Source organism: Amphiprion ocellaris, chromosome 11 (assembly GCF_022539595.1).
Source record: "Amphiprion ocellaris isolate individual 3 ecotype Okinawa chromosome 11, ASM2253959v1, whole genome shotgun sequence".
Classification (NCBI taxonomy): Eukaryota; Metazoa; Chordata; class Actinopteri; family Pomacentridae; genus Amphiprion; species Amphiprion ocellaris.
This window is the reverse complement of record NC_072776.1, coordinates 4271246-4284643: the sequence shown is the minus strand read 5'-3', so window position 1 is coordinate 4284643 and position 13398 is coordinate 4271246. Positions and strand designations below refer to the sequence as shown.

General features: G+C 40.8%; 1 protein-coding gene across 5 annotated transcripts in view; it reads right to left on the bottom strand.

Annotated features, from left to right (window-relative positions):
• Nucleotides 1-163: 163 nt before the first annotated feature.
• itprid2 (ITPR interacting domain containing 2) overlaps nucleotides 164-13398 on the bottom strand; it is a 59692-nt gene continuing 46457 nt past the window's right edge. For 4 of the 5 annotated variants that reach the window (XM_055015115.1, XM_055015118.1, XM_055015116.1 and 1 more), the window contains 8 exons: nucleotides 12848-12930; nucleotides 9412-11082; nucleotides 7039-7098; nucleotides 6584-6708; nucleotides 6352-6466; nucleotides 5511-5600; nucleotides 5109-5438; nucleotides 164-3602 (listed from right to left, as the gene is read on the bottom strand). In XM_055015115.1, coding sequence (XP_054871090.1) covers nucleotides 3495-3602; nucleotides 5109-5438; nucleotides 5511-5600; nucleotides 6352-6466; nucleotides 6584-6708; nucleotides 7039-7098; nucleotides 9412-11082; nucleotides 12848-12930 — 2582 coding nt within the window. In that variant the 3' untranslated portion in view covers nucleotides 164-3494. The remainder of the gene's footprint in view (nucleotides 3603-5108; nucleotides 5439-5510; nucleotides 5601-6351; nucleotides 6467-6583; nucleotides 6709-7038; nucleotides 7099-9411; nucleotides 11083-12847; nucleotides 12931-13398) is intronic. The other variant, XM_055015117.1, reaches the window with a different exon arrangement.

Here is a 13398-nt window from a genome sequence, read left to right as displayed (position 1 = left end):
TGTTATTAAGGTGGTATCCGGTATGGTATAGTTGCTGTGTGTCTTAAATATGTTTACATGCAGGTTTAAGGGTGGAAAAACCACTGGAGGCTCTTTTGATTCATTGTTCAAGAGCATCACTTCTATACCGAGTAATTAAGAAGCATGAGGCAGCACTCATATGTACTGAAAATAAATACATCTTTATTATTCTCATCTCTACAGAGTGACCCCTCCCTGCATCCCACTTAAAAGACATCAGTACAAAATACACATCATCATTATTAGACATCAACAGGAACTATTAGACACCAACAGTCAGATGATAAAGTGAAGATAGACGTGTGAAGGACTCTGGATCAGTAAAAGAAGAAGTGAGTGTTGGTCCAGCAGAGCAGAGTTTATGATCTGTGAATGTGAAAAAAAAGTATTCTACAAAAAAAGTCAATGAATTCACAACAGAATGAAGGTCATAGGTGTTATTAATGACAATTAGGAGGACTTACGTGACTGGAAGTTCATATTTAGTCACATTTAATCCACTGGATGAGTCTGAAAGCTCCAGATTATTAGGAAGTGATGCTCTGAGCTTTACAGGAACAAACATCGATGTAAACAAAGATCAGCTTTAAGCACATTTTATCTCTAATGCAAGTCTGTAAAAATGTTCTGAATCTCATTATGAAGATTTAAAACAAAAAAAAACCTTGCTACTTAAAGTTGTGTCTGCCTTGATTAGCTCTCTCGGCTAATCAGACTTAGCTCCCAGGTTTAAGATTTTTAGTCACTGATCTCACAAACAAACACTCCACAGGTTTTAATGCTGAAGGAAACAGAAGTTTAGGAATTAGTGATCAGTCAGTCCTGTGGATTCGGTGTTAATTTCTCTCGGTAAAACCGCTAAGTTTCACATGAATCTGTGTCAGATGTGGCCGATCACATTTGAAATGTTAGCATTGTTGTGATAATTTCCTACCAATAACCTCGGTTTATGATCAATATACATGTATATGTTCACATTATTGCACGTGGAGTGAAGCTAACATGCTAACACGGCTAAAGCTCACGAAGCTCCTCCCTCTGACCGGACATTGCATCACCACCATCATCATCACTGTCACCATGACAACTTACCAAAACCTCTGAACGCTCAGTCTAAAAAATTCATCACACGCCGACCTCATCACCTGCTCAGTCACACACACCAAAACGCTCCCACATCGTCAGGGTGTTTTTAGCGTAGCTTAGCACAAAGAATGGAAATGGTGGGAAACTGCTAGCGCTCAAGACAGGAAAGCAAAAACACCTTCCAACAGCTCAAAAGCTGTCTAAATTAAATGCTACGTCTCACTTGTTGAAGAGGTGCAGATAGAAAAAAGAAAAGAAGGTGACAGCATGCTAACAGACCCGCTAAGTCGAGGTTTTGGTGACCTCAGTTCATACTCCAAATTAAGTTTTAGCTTTAAAATCTAATGTAATCTGATTTTAAATTTGTAAAAACTGTTATTTAAATGCACGTAAATGAAGCTGTTTCACTGTTTTATGGACTGAACAGCAGTGTACAATTTGTCTCGTTTTTGTCATTTTGTCTCATTGTCATTTTATGTCTCGTTTTTGTCATTTTGTGTCTCATTTTTGTCATTTTGTGTCTCATATTTGTCATTTTATGTCTCGTTATTGTCATTTTGTGTCTTGTTATTGTTATTTTGTGTCTCAGTTTTGGCATTTTGTGTCTCCTTTTTGTCATTTTGTGTCTCAGCTTTGCCATTTTGTGCCTCGTATTTGTCATTTTGTGTATCATTTCTGTCATTTTGTCTCGTTATTGTCATTTTATGTCTCATTTGTCATTTTGTGTCTCATTTTTGTCATTTTGTTGCTTTATTGTCATTGTGTCTTGTTTTTGTTTTCTGTCTCAGTTTTGCCATTTTGTGTCTCGTTTTTGTCATTTTGTGTCTCATTTTTGTCACTTTGTCTTGTTTCTGTCATTTTGTGTCTCGTTTTTGTCATTTTGTGTCTCGTTTTTGTCATTTTGTCTCGTTTTTGTCATTTTGTGTCTCGTTTTTGCCATTTTGTGTTTCGTTTTTGCCTTTTTGTGTCTCGTTTTTGTCATTTTGTGTATCGTTTTTGTCATTTTGTGTATTGTTTTTGTCATTTTGTCTCATGACAGTGAATGAGGCAAAAGCAGTGGAGGCACGATGAGGATGATGATGGTGATGTATCATAATTCTATACACGTCTACACTTTCTACTTTGACGCTAAGGTGAAATGTACATGGAATGAGTAGCTTTAAGGGGAAACAAGCTTCAGTTTGACCATCAGCAAATCTAAACCAAATTAGTACAGTTTCTGGAATGCAGCGACGTCCTGGAGGCTGTGAAAAGTCAGATTCCGTATGATTTTTAGTATCTGTGAGGAATGTTAAAGCCAGATCAGCTGTACATATCGCCTCTCTTCCCTCTAAGTGGCATTTCCCATAGATATCTGATTTCTGCTTCCACCTCAACATGATGCAGGACAACGGGACATAATCTGAGCTGTTCACAACATTAAAAAGTTAAATTTTATGAAAAGAATCCCAACGTCTACGAGTGCAATAATGGCTTTTAAATGTTTTTACACAAGAAGTTACTTTTGATTTTGGTATTGTAAATATATTTTCTAATTGCTAAATCAATGAAATCTTAATTCTCTGCTATTGAGCTAGTTATATTTAGAAATATTCCAAATGAAAGTGTTTGGATTCTTCAGAGTAACCAAGACACTGTTTCAGTTATTTTAAATGTCATGTTTCACAGCGGTGAGCAGCACAAACTGAATTCATTTTATCTTAATTTTTGGTAAAAAGGCACAAATCTCACACTGAAAGTTCTCAAAACCTGGAAAAAATAAGCAGGAAGAGAGGAAATGTATGCATTCTGTTGTAAATTGCGTGAACTGGCCCTTTAATTGCTGCAGTTTGAAACACTGATTGTGATTTTTTTAAAATATATTTTTATATGAAATGATCCTGAACACATAAAACACACAGTTTGAAACTTATCGTTTTATGTAACAAGATGCTGATTATTATTAGGATTATTCCGTGGAATTGCACTGATCTGATGTGTTAAAGTAGAAATATTAGTGCAAAACTTCTGCAAACGTTCTGATCTCACGCTGGGATGAGGGCCAACAGGACTGGGATTAGTAGTGGAGATACTGGTAGCGGTACTGGTAGCAGTAATTGTAGTATTTGTAGTATTAGTGGCGGTGGGAGCAGTTAGGCCGGCCTTTCATCACAACAGCCCAGAAAAGAAAAAGACAAAACATCTCCACTGATGGGGAACAGACTACATCACACCACCTCGACTGGAAACAGGTGAGGTGGGCGGAGTTTATCCCACGCAGGTGTTCACCCCGTCATCAGTGTCTCAGACATACAGTGTTACAGACACAGTGTTACTCAGCTGTACAGTGTTAGAGACAGACAGTGGTGTCGGTTGCTAAGGGGGGCGGTGCTCTGCTGTTGTCATGACTACAAGGGGTGTTGCCGGGACGGAACAGGCGATTGCTGCGGCGACACGGTGGCAAGAAGCTCGCTGTAGATCTCCCGTCGGACCTCCTGCGCTACGCTCCTTCGAATCTGGAAAAGAAAAGAAAAAAGGTGTCACTGGAAGTCGTTTATCCGCCGTTATACAGGAATCCCAGAACGCAGCAGCTCGACTTCTCTGACGGCATCACATCTCGATTCTGGCTTCTCTTCACTGGCTCCCTGTCCGATTTACAATCGATTTTAAGATTTTACTGATTTACAGACTTAATATAAACCAGATCTTCTCACTTTTTCTGGAAACGGAACAAAACATTGAACCGTCAGAGACTGTAAAACAAACTCCGATATGACAACGGCAGAAAAGAAAAAGAGAAACTGTGTCGTAAGGCTGAAATGACGAGCAACCAGTTAGTCAATCCACAAAAATAATGTGGAATTCAAATTGTTACCTACATTTTTAAAAGGAACAATACCAAAAACCATCGAGAAAATCTAAACAAAGAGTAAAAAAAGATCATGAAAAAGGAGAAAACAAAGCGGAGGAGACTCTTTCATATAAATATAAGAGATATGACCTCTTTTTTGTGCAGTTGAAAGATCTTAAAAAATCCATAAAACATAAGTGGCTGGCAGGAAGAGAGTCTGGCGTCTTTTATATCATAATAATTAATTTCTTGCTGCTGTCAAAGCTGTAAGTACAGTTTGTTCTAAATTTCAGACGTACTGAGGACACTGAGGATAAGAGCAGGTGAGGTTGTTGGCAAGAGAAAAGATGGGATAATTCTGAAACAGCCTCCCTCTAAAAGTGGAGGATACGTATTAAATACCAACATAGAAAGATAACGCTTAAATTAAAAATTAGTCAAAAATACTAATAACAGAGTTAAATTTGTCCAAAATGACATGAAACTTGCCTAAAATGAGTTTAAAGCTCATTAAAATGCCTTTAAAGTTGTTTAAATTGACTCAAAATGGCCCAAAATACCTTGAATTGTGTCCAAAATGAGTTCAATACTGTCTAAACTGCTTTGGAACATATCCAAAAATCATCCTAATGAACTCTGAATTGCTCAGAGTGATCCAACATTTGTCCAAAATGTGTTGAAAGCTGTTAGAATGCTTTCAAAACTAGACTAGATTTATCATTCAATTAATGTTACCTTCATTGAAAAAAAAGATTTTATTTCAAAAATAAGGACATTTCTAAGTCGCCCCAAACTTTTGAGCAGTAGTCTATATAAATGAATGAATGAATACTCTAAATGAGATAAAGTTCCTCCATATTAGTTAAAGTTGCTCTATATTGGTTAAAGTTGATCAAAAAGGAGTTAAAGTTGCTCAATATTAGTTAAAGTTACTCTATATTAAAGTTTCTCTATATTAGTCAAAGTTGCTCTATATTAAAGTTACTCTATTAGCTACAGTTGCAAAAAAATTTCTTCCAAAAAATGCTTTTCCTTCAAAAAGAACGACATTTCATTTATTTTTTATATATATATATATATATATATATATATATATATATATATATATATTTGTATACATGAATTTCATTTTCTTTCCCTATATTCTCGTTAAAGAAAGTGTGTGTGTTACCTCGCTGATGAGCTGCTGCAGGTTGTCCACTCTGACTCCTCCTGCTGCTCCCTCTTCCTCTGGTGATTCTCCTCCTCCTCCTCCTCCTTCTTCTGCTGCTCCTCTGTCCTTCTCTACATCCTCCTTGTTCTCCTCCTCCTCCTCCTCCTCAGTGTGTTTGTTGGGTCCAGGACGGAGGGCAGGAGTGATATTGATGGATGCTTTATACACTCCTCCCCCTCCTCCTCCGACCGGACTGGACGCCCGGGAGGACGGGGAGGTGGAGGGGGCGTGGCCACCGTAGCTGATCTCTGATTGGAGGAAGAGCTGCTCTCTGAGGAGGTCGGACATCTGGACGGACATGAGGACAGACAGGTGAAGGTTTCAGACAAACGCTAGCAGGTTTAGCTTCATAAAACGAACCTGTGTGAGTGTTTGTGTGCTGACCGGCTCCATGGCTCTCAGAGCAGAGGCGGTGGACAGACCGTCCACGCTATGGTCCATACGAAGACCCTGCAGGAAAGAACACACGTGACGGTGTTACTGTAGACGTATAGTACAAAAACCACAGTAATCCATACCGTGTGTTGTATGAGTAAATAATAACAGACTGCTCACAAGATAGGACACACCTTCTAGTTTTTTACTATTATATTCAGTGCACAACAGAAATGAAGCCACCAAAACAATCATTAATTGTCAAACAGCCCTGAGGAGTGTTTTCCTTTAACTGTTCTGAGAGAAGTTCCACCGAGAACAGCTGACGAGGCTCAACTGTTAACTGAAGTCTGTTCCAGGAGACGACAGCACGAAGCTGATTAACACTCAGAACACAAAAAATCACTGGTGGGTGATAAAGTTGTGTTATCTTTCTTGTGTATATATACTCTATGTGGTGTGTATTTACCCTGTGGTGTGTGTTGTGTGTGCATACCGTATTGTGGTGTTGTGTGTGTATACCCTGTGTGGTTGTATTTACCCTGTGTTGTGTGTTGCGTTTGTACACTCTGTGCGTTGTGCGTGTATACCCTGTGTTGTGTGTGTATACCCTGTGTTGTGTGTGTATACCCTGTGTTGTGTGTGTGTATACCCTGTGTTGTGGGTGGTGTGTGTATACCCTGTGTTGTGTGTTGTATGTTGTGTGTATACCCTGTGTTGTGTTGTGTGTTGTGTGTGTATACCCTGTGTTGTGTGTTGTATGTTGTGTGTATACCCTGTATTGTGTGTGTTGTCTGTAGCCCTGTGTTGTGTGTTGTGTGTATACCCTGTGTTGTGTGTTGTGTGTCAGCTCCAGCAGTCGGTCCTCCAGCTGTTGTTCCAGCTCCTGCAGCTCCTCTCTGACGGCTGATCTCAGAGACTGAAGCTGCTCCAGTTCCAACCTGCAAACAAACACACACTCAGGTTTACACAGGTTTAGTTGTGTATCATAGTGTCACACACACACACACACACACACACAGTACCACCACAGTCTGATTACTGGCGTTACAACTCACCTGTCGGCGGGGCTCAGGTGTTTGTAGACAACGGCCTGCTGCTGGAGGATCGACAGCTCCAGGTCCATCATCTGACTGCGGAACAAGTTCAGATTCCGTCTCTTCTGCTGAAACTCTGCCAAAGACTGAAAACAGAGACACAAGGTGAAGTCCACTCCGCTGCTTCCTCGATGGAAAAAGACTGAAAACTGACAATATGTTTTACATTATGTAACGCAACAAAAAAATCAAAATGGTGGAAAAACTGTAAATCCAGATCATCTGGTTGCCACATGTTAACGCGACCCAGAGAACATTTTATGCTTTCAAAAGAAGTTGAAATTTTGTGTCTGTGTCATAAAAATCCTGTAAAAACTAAACATGGCAGAAAAGACTAAACTACAGGTGTACAAACTATTAAAAAAGTACAGACTGCTACACAGAAACAAGGCAGGGATCTGATTGGCTGATGGTACCTGGTTGCTGGCCAGAGCTGTGCTGTGATCACTGAATGCACCCGGAGTATCAGCTCGGTTCTAGAGGGAAGGACAGCAATGGATAGGTTACTGGACAAATAGACGGAATATCTCATTTACAAAAATATAGGAAGGGAGTTCTTTTCCTCTGGTGTTGGACAATTGTTTTAGTGGTGAATAGAAGCAACAGAACGGCTCATCTATCACAGTTTTCTGTCTCTGTCATTACAGCAGCTTCTATATACAGCAGGTCCTCGACTTACGTCAGAGTTCTGTTCTGTTTCGCCTCAAGTCGGAACTCCAGAGAAAATAATAAACAAAGCCGTTCTGTGCATCACGATATCGATCAGTTCTTCATAAAAGTCATGAATATCAACAACTTTCATGCATGTATGAATCACTGTTTTTACAACTTGATCTAATAATGCTGATGTTCGTCGCTGTTTGTCCCTGTTCCAAGTGTTTTATTAAATCTAATTTCACTTCCATGGTGTGTTGCCCTTTAGGCAGAATTATTGATGTACTTTTATTTTGGAAAAAAAACTTTATTTGGAAGTTGTCCATTGACAGTTATCACTTCCTGTCTGCTATTTTGATGTTTAGGTTTACACACGTACGTGCTTTTCTGGATGCACGGCTCTCTACTGTGTAAACGCCACAGAGGTAATGTCGTCAGTAATTAACTTGATTTTTGGACTTTCTGGTGAAGTTAAAAGGATTTATTTACATGTATTTATGTTGTTTTATTCTGTTTTTGTTGCAGTTTTCACTCTAATGGTTATCAAGAACCACAGTGAAGAAGTGAAATTTGCTACGATTCATTTTGCAAGCACGAGTTTAACTAGTTGGACAGCTGCAGTGAAGACAGCACACATGGAGACAGCTTTCCTTTTCTTCCAAGCATCAGAAGAGTGACTTGCGCTTGAGAGCCATAATGAAGGGCAAAAAGTTAGTGAATGTAGCACAATCCAAGGTGGAGTACAACCAGAGAACGGAGACAAGGCCGTCTTACAGCGCCCCGTGACGACGTATTCATCCACTCCGTTTACCAACTAGTTCCATGTAACCAATTCTGACGTAACGACAAAACGCCGTAAGCCGAGGACGTCGTAAACCGAGGACCCCCTGTAACTAGAGACCTTTGCTTCGTTAGGTCGGAACTGGTTCAGTGGAACTAGTTGGCGAGCGGATGAATACTGAATCTACAGTAGTCACGCATCGCTATAAGATGGCTTTGTTTACATTTGCCACCACATTGGATTATGCTACATTCGCTAACCTCATTATGGCGCCCAAGCGTAACTCAGACTTACGGTTTACATTTTCGCCGGTATTTTCCTATCGAGTTGTGTTTCAGTGTGAGTTAATGATTGTTGTTGTTACTGTAGTGTTACAAATAGGTAAACTGATCAATATCGTGATGCATGCAACGGCTTTGTTTACATTTTCACCGGAGCTCCGATTTACGGCGAAAAACAACTCATGTCACACCGTAGGAACGTAACTCTACCATAAGCCCAGGACCCTCTGCATATGAAAATTTGACTAAAGACACCCAAAGTATTAAGTCAACCGATTCAGTTTTGTTAACACTGCAATCATCAAGCCAACTAAAAAGTTGTAATCACAGGAGCAATACTGAAGATAAGTCTAACGGGGCAACAAGAGCAGCCAGATGAAGCTCAGGCAGCTCGTCCAGTTGGTTTGGAGGAGAAATCAAAACCCAGCAAAAAAAACTAAAAACCTAAAATATCCTTTTTTTTTTTTTTTTTTTTTAACATCTACCACAGCTTGATAATAATTTGTTTTAATAAATATGCTTATCCGCTTTGGTGTTGAATTAGATGAGAAGTTTGACACCATTGCAGTTGGCTAACTTAACTTAGCATAACGAGCGCTAGCTCAGTTTTTCCAAAGGCTAAAAAAAAAAATCCCTGTTTTATGGGGCAGTTGTGCCAAAAGTGTCAAATCTTTCCTTCAAAACATGTTTCCTCGGGCACTCAGATCACTCAGCTGGTTGAGTGGTCGACCCATGAACATGGACTATAGTCCCAGACGGCATCGGCCTGGGTTCGAATCCAGCTCACGGCTCTTTGTTGCAGGTCTTCCCCCCATCCTCCTCCCTACTTTCCTGTCTGCCTTTCTACTAATCTGTCTAAAAAGGCAAAAAAAAAAAGCATGCTTCCTCATACTGCTTGGACCAATAGCAGTGTTCCTGTGTAGTGAAAGTTATTGGACTATCTGGAAAAACATTCTGCTTCACAGATGTTTCCTGTCCAAAGTTTATAGATATATGGCAAAGAGGAAGAACAATAAAATAAAGTGGTAATAATACTATCTACAGGTTACATGACAGGATCTCGGAGGACTCACCTGAGCCAGACTCTGAACTGTTCCCCTGATCTCATGCAGAACCCTCCTCAGTTGCATCTCAGTGCTGCTCGGGTTAGCAGCAGGAACTCCAAGCCTCGGGTGGAGGAAGCCTGGGGCAGAAGGTGCTAGTCCCGGGTAGAGGCTGTGTTCATGGGCCAGAGGTGAATACTGGGTGACCGGATGAGGGAAAGGCACGTGTGGGTTCATGCTGTAGCCGTGGGAACCAAGGTAGGGTGAGGCAAACAGGGAGCCGTGATGAGCGGCACTGTAAGGTAACTGATGGTTATACAGATGGTTGTAGCCCTGGTGGTGCATTGTGGGAGATCCAGGAGGGAAGTGACCCAGACTGACAAGATGAGGAGCTGCGGAGGTGGAGGGATGGTGAAAGGTGGACATGCTGCCGTGTGGAGGGACTGGAGGGGTATTTGGCTGGTGGAGGCTGGCTAGACTGGAGTGGTGGTGGTAGTGATGGAGGTTAGGAAGGCTAGTGTATGGATGGAGAGGGGACGGGCTCTGGGGTGGAGGGTTTATGGTGAAGGGGCAGGGGCTGGAGCTGCAGTCGGAGCACTGAGCCAACGGGTTGGGGAACGTCATCTGCCCTGGGTTCCAACTTTGATGCTGTTCGTTGGCTGGAAAGTGGACGGGTGGCTGCCGATTGGACGAGAGATCCGGAACGCTCTGGGTGCTCCAGGACTGGGCGTGGCCTCCTGGGGACCAATCAGGAGGAGGGCTGGAGCTCTGTAACGAAAAGGACGACCGCATCAGATGGCGAGGGAAGGGTTTTGGTGGGGTGGCAGGAAGTGGTTTTTTGTTGGAGCCAAACGTGGAGCCGGGGTTTATGGTGATGGTTGACAAGTAGTTGGTTTGTCCTTCGTCCTCCTCTTCCTGCGCCTCCCCCCGGGCGTCTCTGGGGGGTTGTTTGGGCGGGGTGTAGTAGGACGTCTGGCCTCGCCCAAACTGGATTCTGACAGAAGGTGCGGCTCTGCTGGGGGGCGTGAGGATGGAGGAGGGCAGGGAGGAGGATCTCTGCAGGGGGATGAAGCTTCGTCTCCCTGCTGAAGTTTGGGGTGTCCTGTTGCTCTGGGAACCCGCCCGGTTCAGCTGCTGCTGTCTGGCTCGGTTCAGAGCACTCTGAAGCGGAGACGATGGAGCAGGAGGATGAAGTGAAGCAGAATCATCTGAGAACGGAGCTTCTGCTTGGACCTCAACGCTCTCAGCTCCCTCTGTGGACAGACCTGTGTCTGCGGCGGCCTCAGCTGGTTGTGGTTCTTGTTCTGAAACAGACAGATTCTGCACATTTTCTAATTCTGGTAGTGGTTCTGGTTCAGCAGCGGATATGCTCTGGGTAGTGTCTGGTTCTGGATCAGTCTGGTCACTACTCTCCGCTTCCTCCTCGTCCTGGATCTCCTCCTGCTGTGCTCCCATTGGTCGGCTTCGTGGGAGATGGTGAGCCGTGTACTGAGGAACCGGCTCTGGACTTCCTGCTGCGTCTTCTTCCCTGGAAATACAACTCCCATCAGCCTCAGCAGCAGCAACAGGCCCTGCCTCTTCCTCTCTGCCATCTGGTAGATCAAACGCTGGTTGGTCCATTGCGAGGGGCGTGGCCACCTCTTGTGAAGGATGTGATGTCACAGTGGTCTCGCTGTCACAGCTGTCACTGCTGTCCTGCACCTAAACACGATGAATTAAAATGTTATTATCAGCAGTAGAAGTACCCAGATCATTAGACAGTACATGTTTTTGCTACTTCTGGCATCTAAATTTGAGAACAGAGGCTTTAATTCATGCTATTTATTTGCAACCACCATATCACTGGATAGGATTTTTTTTCATAGATGTCCCATGTTCTATATAAACCGTCATGAGGTGGGCAAAATAGTATGAACACTTTTAGATATAATGCAGCAACACCACCAAATATGACCTCAACAATAAATATAAAGTGAATACATCAACAAAAACCGAGAATGTAGAACTTTGCAAAAGTTTCTGTCAGCTGTTGTATTTTACTGGATTAAATTTCACAAGTGTGGCTATAAAAGTGTCAGGCGAATGTATGTACAAAAGTATAACAGTACAGTAAAAATTAAATCTACTACTTTTGGAGAGCTCTGTGTAAAGGTCTACACACCAATATGAAAACAGAAAAAAAATTACAGGTTAAAGACCTGCATTCAAGCTACTAGAGTCAAATTTCTGCATTTTTATGTAGTTTAGTAGAAAAATGGTCCATGTGACAGATTATTAAACATGATGTTATTAGATTGTTAACCTTAAATTATCAAGTCTTAAAACAAGTATTTTTTTTATTGTTGGAGGTAGTTTTATCTACATTATATAAAATAGTGTCTGGAAAGAGGGTCAGACTTTTAAAAAACAAAGATTAACTGCAGAAGTTTTAACCCTGCAAGACCCAAAAAATAAATACATAGAAGAGAAAAAAATTATTATAAAAGTATTATAAAACTTTTTTCCTTTTATACATACATACATATATATATATATATATATATATATATATATATATATATATATATATATATATATATATATATATATATATAAAAATAAAATTTATAATGATAAAAAACAATGACCATATATATGTGTATAAACAATAAAAAATAATAAAAAAATAAAACTGATGCTGTTTGTTGTTTTATGGGGGTAAACAAAGTTGTTAAATGTAAACTTGTTTTTCATACTGTTTGAATTTCTCTAATTGTGTTTTATTTCTGGATAATTTTACCTCTTTGAATCTCAAATTTTTCACAAAAGAGAAATCTGAAGCATGGCGGAGGGAATTGGTATTTAAAAAGACCTTGTTTTCAGTAACAATATAATAAATGTTTTATTAATTTAAAATGAAAATGTTACTCAACAATAACAAGTAAATATATATTCCAAATGAACAACATAATATTTTATTCTTAAATGGATTGAAGTAGAAGTATAAATCCATTGATAAATTCCAGTAAACAAAAATCACAACCAGCTTTACTAATGAAAAATTTAACTCAAGTTTATATTAAATATGTGATCTGCAACAACCTCTCTGAAATCTTAATCCAGTGAGACTACCTCCCAGGTGTCCGTTCACAGATAAAACCAGACTCACCTCCACCTTATCTGCTGTTTTATTCATGAGGACACCTTGCTGTGTGCTGATACTGATCACAATGTGAGCCTGATTTCTAATTGCTGATGTGTATCTGAGGACAAACGACAACCTCCAGCAGCTTAAGCGACTCTCCAGGCTGACTTATTAGCTTTCATTAGACATAATAAAGTCATTTCTTTAGATTGCATGTGATTAATCTGCAGGTATGCTTTTCCCCTAGGTGTGACTGGAATTTTATGAGTCGTTCGAAAGAACTTTAAGGCCACAGTTGTGGATCATAAACAGAAATAAAGTGGGGAGAGACGTCTGACGGACCTTCAGGTTGCTGTTGGAGTCGGCTGACGGCTCTTCAGCAAAACCGCTGCTGTCTGACTGCTGGCTGACCGTCCTCAGCAGGTCTGACAGAAATAAAAGAAAAAACACCAGGATTATTTCAGCAGTACCACGTTTGACCTGCAGGTGGCAGAGTGGAATTATTTATCCAGAGCATAAAACAGTGGGATTAAAAGACAGGACAGTCTGTCCTCTCAGGAAACATGTTTATAGCAGACAAGAATAGGTTGTGTATAAACTCCACATGTACACACAGCAGGACAGAATAGATTTATATCCTCACATCCTACAGAAAGACTCAGACAGATTCAGCTAGTGAGATGGAAAGAACAAAGACACAGCTGTAAACGAAGATACAGATTGAAAGGAGGCACTTCTACTATTTTTAACTCAGAGTGGTGCTGAAGTGGTGATACATGCAGGAAAATTACAGTTAAGAGCCAAGATTAGCACTAAAAATAAGACAATGCATGGGTTTGAGAGAGCTAAAAATGTCTAATAAGCCATTTACCCATGAAAGTAAATCTTTAAGT